This window comes from Harpia harpyja, chromosome Z (genome assembly GCF_026419915.1).
Source record: "Harpia harpyja isolate bHarHar1 chromosome Z, bHarHar1 primary haplotype, whole genome shotgun sequence".
NCBI classification, from domain to species: Eukaryota; Metazoa; Chordata; class Aves; order Accipitriformes; family Accipitridae; genus Harpia; species Harpia harpyja.
In genome coordinates this window covers 11,519,500-11,529,236 of record NC_068969.1, presented here as the reverse complement: position 1 = coordinate 11,529,236, position 9,737 = coordinate 11,519,500, and the positions used below count along the sequence as shown (strand labels likewise).

Below are 9,737 nucleotides of genomic sequence, written 5' to 3'. Positions count from 1 at the left end.
CTTGGTCTCTTTGGCAAACTGGCAAAGTTGTTTTCACATATATCTACTATACCTATTTACTGAATAAGCACTATCACCTTACTCAGGGTTAGTAGAGTCCCACTCCTTAGTTTAGCATAACTCCATATCTTTACCCGTGAAGTATTTGTTCCCAACCATTGAGAAGTCTGCATCGGTTGTGTCGTGAACTCAGCATTTATTAATACTGCTTGTAGTAGATCCCATCCGTTGAGCAATGAGAGCATGTCCCACAGCTTGCAGTTAATGCTTGTGCTGGGGGACATTATAATTTCAGGTCGTCTCTCCCGTTTACTGTCACAGACCTCAGCTGGCCATCTTCTTCCAGTTCTGTTCTTTCCTGCCCATTCTCGATGATTTTCCGGGTGGTGATCCTCTTGCCATTGATTATTTCAGTAGTGGTTAACACTGATCTGATACTGTGTGGCCCAGCTGTGTCCTCAGCAAAGGAGGAGGTGGGCTGCTCGCTGGGGCTGAATGAATTCCATGGCATAAATGACTCCATAAAGTCAGAAAACAGGCTGGAGCTCCTTCCTCTTCCACTTGTCCTGTGCCAGTTTTCACCATTGTTTCTGATGTTGTCGAAGGGGCCCCAGAAAACATGTACAGAGGGATCCATCCCTCCAACGACTTTGCTAAAGATCTCCTCGAGGTCGTGGAATACGTAAGGGGAATCAAAGGAGCCATTATGACCCCCTGTGGCACTTCTTCTCTGGGATCTGCTCTCCTTAACAGACCTGTCGTACAGCAATCGTTTCTGAGGGTCAGACAAAACCTCATATGCCTCAGCCACTGCTTTGAATTGCTTTTCAGCTTCCACCTTGTTGCTGGGATTCTTATCAGGATGCCATTTTAGCGCCAGTTTGCGGTAGGATTTCTTAACATCATCCTGTGAGGCACTTTTTTGCAGTCCAAGGACTTTGTAATAATCCACCATCTCAAAGGAAAGGTGGGGCTGTTCGAAGGTGCCTGGTACCTCTCTCCCTCCAAGGATGTGAAGCCCACGGATGACCAGCATGCAGAGACTCCTAGACACCGAATGCTGCTGCGCTCCTCAGGGGTGGGTAGATGCTCAGTTTATCCCTTGATTTTGCTCCGTCCTTTTGCATTACAAGGCCACACAGTGCTGCTTGACCATATCCTTTCTTTTTAAGCCTGTTCCTTACAAATTGTGAGATTGTGACCTCAGAGGGGGCTCAGCCAATCATTGCTCAGTTGACCTGACTTCGTTCTAGGGTGGAGCTGGTTGTCACTGGCCTTATGTTTTTAAACGTAGATCATACATGTGACATTGTAGTTCCCCGATGTAGCTGTGATGTCACAGCTGTGACATATGACTTTGTCAGATTACTTTTTGCCTGCACCTGCCCAAAGGTGAGATTCTCAGATACTCAGTGTGGTTTCATGTGCAGTCCAGGGAAGCGCGGTGTAGTGAGGTCGTTTTACCCCTATGGGGCATATTACGCTATAGCAGCAGCTACAGGAAAGCTGTTCGCAGTTTGGCTTCCCACAGTTTGGGAAAAGCATTGATACATTGGAGAAGGCTCAGGGAGGAGCCATAAAATGTGATTAAGGGTTTGGAAAATATTCTCTGGAGGGAGGTACTCAGGGAATGTCTCTTAGTATTAAGAGGAAGTTCAGTGCCAGCTTCATCATAGTCTGTAGGAACCTGCATGGGAACAGAAATTCAATGGCACAGGGATCTTCAGGCTCCCGGACAAAGCAGCTGGAAGGTGGCACTAGCCAAATTTAAACTCCAAATAAGTTGCACGTCCTTCATTATGAAGGTAATGAATCACAGGGACCTTCTCATGTGGTCGTTTTTAACCCAGAGTGGGCCTTTTTCCTAAAATCATGATTAGATGACCGTTATCATCTCTTCTGAGTTTATAGCCAAACCTAATACTTCTGGAAGAGCTTAGCTCTCACGTTGGTACCAAAATAAATACCCAGAATGAAGCTCATTGACAACTTTAACCTCTTTTCTACATGATTTTTTTGGATATCAGTCCCAAGGTAGAGGTATGTACAACAGGGATATCACATGAACGCCACACAGACAAGTTCAGCCTGAGAAGCTGAACTTTGATGATCCAGTCTGGGGTTATACTGCATCTGTTTCTGTTCCCTGGATTCACCATTCCTGTGGGAAATGCAATATCCTCACAGGGAATTGTTGCATGAAGGAGGTCTCCAAGGAAGTGCCAGTACTGAGAACTCATCTGTCTGTAACACAGTGTCATAAACACCTACTAATGGCAGCATGTGTTGCAGATCACTGCCCTCGTTTCCATTATCCCACACTTTGGGAAGGAGTCAAGAGCCGGCCAGACCAAAGAGCATATGCACAGCGTATGAGCTGGCTGCTGTCCTAACATACATCATACGTGCAGGGCTGTGAAGCCAAGGGGCAGCCGTGTCAGCCTGTAGAAAGCAATGTGGCAGAGGAAGGAAGAAAGGCAATTGAGCTGATGTGTACTGGGGAAGGGCTTTTTTTTGCTGGTTTTCTTGCTGGTCAGTGATGGGTCAGTAGTATGAAGGTACTTGTCATATTCTGGCGATAAAAGTTGCCGTAAGGCAGCACAGTGCTGGTCTGGAGGCTGGAGCTGAAGGAAGTGCAAAGCAACCAAGGAGCTTGTGGTCCCATGGGCTCACCTCATTGGGGAGATCTTGGGTTTTGCCTTCTTTTGCACAGAGGAGGTCTTCTTAACTACAGGGTGGTTGTGCCACATGAATTATTTTTCTGCTGGGTGTTGTTTGTACCGTAGCAATGGCAAAATTTAATCTGGGCCCAGCAGCAAGCTTTTGCTGCCCGTTTCAACTCAGAGGGCTCTTTGCACTCCCAAAGCATCCCAAAGCGCTCTTGTACACTGAGGGGAGAGCTAAGGCTTCATGGCTCGCTCACACTGTAGCACTTGCTTGAAATCTTCACCCAGGGTACTCATTCATTTGGGCTAGTGTTTTTGGGGGATAGTCCGTTGGACTCAAGGGTGATCCAAGCTTACCACCCACAAGCCACTGAAAGGTGCCAACAGCTCCTAGCCACTGCCAGCATGGTCCATTTGCAGATGTTTGGCAGAAATTTCAAGAGCAATTGCTGTTCCTACTGTTACCCAGAAGGGAAAATGGAGCGTCAGAAAAGCCTGTTGGAGGGTCCCAGGCCAGTTATCTATTGCAGGGAGTGGGGCTGTGCATGGAAGAAAGGAGGTGACTCTGCCTTGTGCTGTCTCTTTGCAAACCGCCTCCTCCCGTACTTGCTTTTGATGATGAGTGCCCATCTCAGACTGGCTGGCGCACTAGATTATCTGTCTTGGATTTAGTGCATTCTACCCATCTGAAAAGTAGGGAGTGTTTTTCTCCCGTCATCCCCGAACGGAGGACACTCACTGCCTGTCTGTCTGCTGCCTGCAGCAGGCGTCAGAGATTAGCAGCCATTCAAGAGAGGCCACTGCTGTGAGCCAAAAGGGTTTGCAAGGAAAAAAGAAAGGGTCGAGGAGAGGCAGGGAGAAAGGGAAATGAGAGAGACATGCACACATCAAGTAACTAGAACCCAAACTAGCCTGGCAGCCCCATCCCTAGAAACCAAGGCTTTGAAATGAGAAATGTTTTTCGTATCTTAAATCTCAAGTACAAACAATAAAAACCAGCCCAGACTGTGTTCTTTGAAGAGAAAGTACGAGTGACCTGAACAGTGGTTATCAGCAGCGTCATTAAGATAAACCCTTAACATGATTTAAAGCATCCGAAACTGAAGGCAGCACTTTCAGATACTAACAAAATGGTCTGACATTGGGGATGAAAATCAATAGTAATCTGATGTCACTAAAAATACTCAAAAGTGTCCCATGGCTGATGGAGGTGAGATTAGTGTAAATATTTGTATTCTAATCAGTGGCACGCGAGGGCTGGAGGCGGCCTTTCTGTCTATTTAATTAATGGAGTGGCTTTTTAAAAGGATCCTAATCATATGTGATTGTATCTGCTTATCAACATTTTTGCTAATTAGATGATATGGAGGCAGTCACTCTGCTAATTCCCTCATCCAAACAGCATATCCTGCACAGATAAAGTACAGTCTCTTTTTAATAAGAAACAATCATGAGACAGACTAACCTTAATGGTGCTTATTATCCGAGGATCTTTGGGATTTTCTCTTCTACCCACCCCCTCCTTCCTTTTCCTTCATTCGCTGCTTCAGTATGCCAGATGGATGCGGATGCGGCAGTCCCTGTCCCCACTGGTCCCCCGCTCCAGGCACTGCCATGTCCAGCCTGCTCTTCCCCCCCAGCCAGGCATCAGGTCTGCAAGGGCAGGGATTGTCAGCCAGGTCAGGATGGGAAGCAAAACACAAGGCACCAAGCAGCAAAATGCCCCAAGCTTTTGGTCATGCAGACTACAGGTGACCCCAAACCTGCAGCCCCAGTCCCTGACCTTGGTCTTGGCACCCCAATGCACCCTGGTCCAGAAAGGAGTGAGTGTCTCTGAGTTGTGAAAACTTTCTTCCATGATTATTATTAGATTGGATATTAGGGAAAATTTCTTCACTGAAAGGGTTGTCAAGCATTGGAACAGACTGCCCAGGCAAGCGGTTGAGTCACCATCCCTGGAGGTATTTAAAAGACGTGTAGATGCGGCACTTAGGGACATGGGTCAGTGGTGGACTTGGCAGTGCTAGGTTTACGGTTGGACTCGATCATCTTAAAGGTCTTTTCCAACCTAAATAATAATTATTATTGTTGTTGTTGTTGTTATCATTATTATTATATTTTCTTCTGTTTTAAAAGGGTGGGCAGAGGGGGTCTACACGAGTGATTTCTCACCAGCTCCGTTGATCCTGTGACAAGGCTGGGGTCCTTTCATCTAAACCAACATAAGTCAGAGACATTTGTTCCAAGTCCTTTGACTATCCAAACAAACACGAGTTGCGCTTCACTCCGCCAGTCAAACTGTCATTAGATGCCTCCCCCTGGGGCAGTCCCATTGGAGGGGGACGTTGTTCTCACCCCCGGAGCCATGTTCTCAGGGAACGCTGCCAGGGATGGGCACATTGGGCTGACATCCTGCTAGGGGGGCAACAGAGGGACCTGCCTGACTTCAGAAGATTGAAAAATAAATAGAAAATTTGCCCCAAAGAGTGTCTCCTCACCTCTCAAAGTATAAGGGCAACATCTTGATAAGGAGAACCTGTCCTAAACGGGTGTAGCTGCCACCCCAAGAGCATCTGGGTGGACCAGAGGAGAGAGGGGGAAGGTGCCTGGTGTTTAGTTTTGGGAGGTCAGGAGTTTGCCTGCTGTTTTTGCAGCTGTGAATGTTGAGCAGAAAAGGCTTAAATGACATGGATTCCCACCTCTGTGGGCAGGAGGGAGGGTCAGTGTATCCTGTGCATTGATCCCGTGTGTTGGACTCAGCACAGAGGTTGGCTGTGGGATGGGACATGTGGTGGCTCTGGGGAGTGCTGGCTGGGAGGGACCCCAGAGGCTGGGAGACAGAGCTGAAGGAGGATCCAGAGAGCTGGGTCTGCATCCAGCTTTTCTGAGCCTCAGGTTGGGGCTTGAGGCTAAAGCAAGGTTCAGGCAAGAAGACAACCAGCTTCTGGATGGTGGCGAGGGGCAGGAACCTCACGAAACCACTCTTTTTTGAGGTATGAAGCCAAAGAGGAGGCCTGGTCCTGCTTAGGAGTTATGGGAGGGCCTGACATGTTTTTTATGTTAGATCATGCCCTATGTCCAGGGCAAGGCCTTGCTCCAGTCTTCGAAAGCCCAAATGGTGCTGTAACTTTTGTCTGTGGATTCTGACCCCAGCAGAATTCAGAGCCCTTTGGTTTCATTGCCTGGGTCATCTCCATGTGTCATCTGCACTATCCTCATCCCTCATCCAGGCATGGCTATGCTGAGGTTGTACTCAGCAACACAGTTGGCCAATCCTTCTACTATTCCTCCTCTTTAGCATGGTCACTGACGCTCCTTCTTCTCCATGCTACGTGCAGGAATTAATTCAATATTGACCGCTTTCCCAGAGCAGTTTCCCGTTGCTAGTTCCATGACTGAGGGCTACAACTTGAAAAGAGGAGGGACTTCTGGGCCAAGGATTGCGTTGCAAGCCGTTGAGTCCTGGGGCTTAATGAGGCACTGCTTATCAGCAGAGCATGCTTATCTGGAGCCCGCCGACAGTATACCTGCTCCAGCCCCATCGTGAGCTAACATGTTTTACCACCCAGTTGCAGGGAGCTGGGAGTGCGCGTGCGGTCAGATGGCACGGTTCAGCTGATGCGTGGTAACTCGCGAAGCCGCAGCAACTTTATCACTTCACAACATCCATACATAGCCACAGCCTTGAATCTTCTCAGGGGAAGAAAGGATGATGAGTTACTGTCCTGGGATTTTCTCTCTGTCTCCAGTCAGTGGGAAGTGGTATGTGGAGCATTCATTTAATAAACCAGAGGGGAAAAGCTGTAGATCAGCTTCTCATTATTTCAGTGCTGGCTCACGCCATAGCTTGGGTTTGTGCCTGACAGTTCAGTGTGTTATTTGAGGCCACTTAAGCATTCTGCAGAAATGATGCCACCCTCTTCTGAAAGCATGGGGTTCATCCAAGTGGGGAGGGCCTGCTTCCATTAGTAGGTTTATCAGTGCTAATTTCGTCTCAATTTTATGTCACAGTTTGCAAAGGAGGTGCCCACTTTGGAGATCGGTTCCTGTTGAGGGCCACCGCTCCAGCAGGAAACCTTCTGGAGATGGTTCTTCTGATGTGGACCTCTGAAGTAAAGCAACTCTAGGTGGGTAAAAATGCACCAGTGGGGCTGGTTTGCAGGGGAAGGGGGGAGTCCTAAGTGGTACAAAACTTAGGTGAGGGTCCTGGTGATGTGCACATAGACCTGAAGCCCCTTGATTAAAAGCAGCAGCCCCTTTGTTTAGAAGGTAGGAGGGATTATAGGGGACCACTGTAAATGTTTGTCCCCAAGTATTTGCTAGTGTGTTATACCTACGTCCAAGACTGGGGCCTGGGCAGTCAAGGTAGCAGGTGGGGGACTGATCAGTTACTGATTGCTTTACTGGGAGTGGGGAACTGGAGAAGAGACCCCACACTGAAGCCATCAGGAACCATGTTCTGGTCCTGCCTATGGGCGCCTTGTACAGGGGGCTGCCGGGAACAGTGAAATTTCCACACTGCCTCAGCAAAGGTTTAGTTTGAGTTTATTGCTGAGATTAAAAGACTGGAGAATATAAATCGTAAATGTGATGACTTAAGACCTCATAAATTCAGTGTACAGCCCCATTCCAGAGAGCTTATGTGTGGTGCAGCCACACTGCCTTGGGCTCACGAGTTGCCCTGGCTCCCATCGCTCAAGCCCACGCTCCCCAAAGAGCCCTTCTGCCCTGCCCCAGCTCCCGAGATGGTGCATGTGCCTGTGTGTGCACAGGTGCTTGGAAACACACATACACACTGGCTAGGGATGCTGTCCCTTCTATGCACACCGTGGTTTTGCTGCTTATGTACAGACATGGACACCCTGCCAGTGCTTCAGCCCAGAAACCAGTGGTACTGCTGGAGTAGTATTTGCCCGTATCTGACGGCAGTGAGGGAGCAAGTGGAGGTCTTAAAGATGATGTTGCATCCCCTGGGAGGAGGGACAGTCCCCCCCTAGCTGGAGAGCCATTTGCATTTGCCTGGGGTCCAAGTGTCTTTGCCTAGTTGCTTGCAAAGCAGCTCTATGGTCTTACCCATGTTCTTGTGTACAGGCAGCATGAACTGCCTGAGTGAATTGGTCACACACACAGAGTCAGTCAAAGCAGCGTTGCCTCTGAGCTGTGGTGGGGACTGCCAGAGAGGGAATGATGGAGCTTTCGACCAATGCACAAGTCCCTCCGCCAGTTTTCTGCTTATCCCACTTGTGCCCCCTACCCTGGAGCTGGGTGACCCCTGTGAGCAGAGGGCTGAGGAGAGCTTGTCGGAAGAGTGGTTAATGTGCTGGGCTGTTTCTGGGTTGAGTTGTGAAGAGATTTCTACAGCTGGGTCATGGCTGTCACAGAGTTTGTCCAGGACAAAGTTCCTTAAATAAATTGCTTAGGTGTAAGCACTTTTGACATTACGTGCTTTTTCCTCTTCTCCTAGGAAGTTGGAGAGCTGGAAACCAGCCTGCTCCTAGGATTGGTCCAGCCCATGCCAAGGATGTAGCTTTGGTCTGGGAGCCCTAACTGAAGCCAAGGTGGGGATGCAGCTTCCAGTGCCAACGTGCTGTCCTGCTGGGAGCAGAGCTTATGATACTGTCTGAGCAAGGAGAGCTGGGGACAAATCCTGGGGGGACACCAGAAGATGCCGTGGGATGCCTTTCTCCCCAGTCAAGTGGACCAAACCCCCAGCACGCAGTAAGTGCGGAGGTGATGGGCTCGGCGGGTGGTTGCCACAGACCTTGTGGCTCCCCGTCCTTGCGCAAGCGCCCAGGGGTCAGCGCTTGGGGCAGGCTGTGCTTTGGCTGGCTTGGGGTAAGCCCCAGCCTGCTTTTCGGAAAACAGAGCCCTGCAACCCCCTGTGCACAGGCCCCAACTGTGATGGCGTGTGTGAGTCAGCGCCGAGCGCTCCTTTGGGCACCGGGGTTCACTTTTGGGGTCCAGAACGGGGGCCGACGGCAGCGCTTGCAAAAACGCACGCTGGCTTCTCTCAGAAAAGCCCAGTCACCAAGCTCCTGCCACGTTTCTCTGAAGAAAGTGGGTCAGGCCTCCCAGAGGGCATTGCTCGAGGTTTCCCCTCTCCCAGGGTCCAGGCCCAGAGAAGGCACTTTTGGCACTGTTTCAGCTCGGAGGTGGCTGCGTGGCACCAGTCCCTTGGGGCAGTGTAGGTGCTGAGGGTTGTGTTGGGTACAGCTGGCATTTTCTTGTTTTGCAGACCTTCTTCTACCAAATGAGCAACTGGAAAGGAGGAGGTTATATTTTTTAAATCATTTTTAATCACTGTAAAAACCACATTCCTGCTGTTTTGCTTTTCAATCTGACTTGCAGTAAATGTGGCATCGATGCCACAAGAGCATGTGTGAATGTAAGGCTGTGTGTGCAGGTTTACAGCAGTCTGCCTGTGTGCATGGCTGAGCAGATGAGGCTGGGGGCGCGTGGCCAGAGGTGGTGGTCCTGCCTGAGCAGACTCAGGAACACACTGTGTATGTTGGCCAAACCATGCTGTGTTTTCCTATCCTGGCTGAAGTCTATTTGGCTGTGTTTTGGTCTGATGAGACTGTCCTCCTTTGCTTCCCTACACCCAGACCTTTGAAAACTTTGCAAATTCACCTGAAATGTTTGCCATTCCTCAGCACCCCATTTGGGCGACCCACCATAACTGCCCTTTCCCGGGACTTGGTTCTGAACGAGTAGCAGAGATAACGTTTAACAGGCACAAGCAGATGAAAAGGAGATAAAGGAATGAGGGGAGGAGGAATGCAGAGGTATGTGGCTGCATGTTGTACTGTGTTTATGCATAAACAGGCACGCTTATCGATATCCAGATGTAAGCATGTGTGCGGGGTAATATCTCCTGAAACAATAGGCGCTACTCGACTCGGGGAGCGCTGCTGGAGCCTCCCCGTCAGATGCTGCCATGTTATCAGGTTGCAGCAGGCGTTCCCATCTAATCGGGGATCTGAGCCCCGTGAGCTGCACCCGGGGCTTTCAAAGCCTCTCTTCCAGCCTTCAACCCGCTTTGCCTCTCTGAGGAGGGAGGGCAAGAGGGGA

At 49.6% G+C, this 9,737-nt stretch overlaps 1 protein-coding gene across 1 annotated transcript; it reads right to left on the bottom strand.

Moving 5' to 3' along the window:
- Positions 1 to 283: 283 nt before the first annotated feature.
- DNAJB8 (DnaJ heat shock protein family (Hsp40) member B8) lies at positions 284 to 955 on the bottom strand. Its single transcript, XM_052775758.1, has one exon. The coding sequence runs from the start codon at positions 953 to 955 to the stop codon at positions 284 to 286; it is 672 nt and encodes a 223-aa protein (XP_052631718.1).
- Between the last annotated feature and the right edge of the window lie 8,782 nt (positions 956 to 9,737).

Coding starts and splice junctions, on each gene's coding strand:
- DNAJB8 (XM_052775758.1), bottom strand. CDS start 955: ATGGTGGATTATTACAAAGTCCTTGGACTGCAAAAAAGTGCCTCACAG.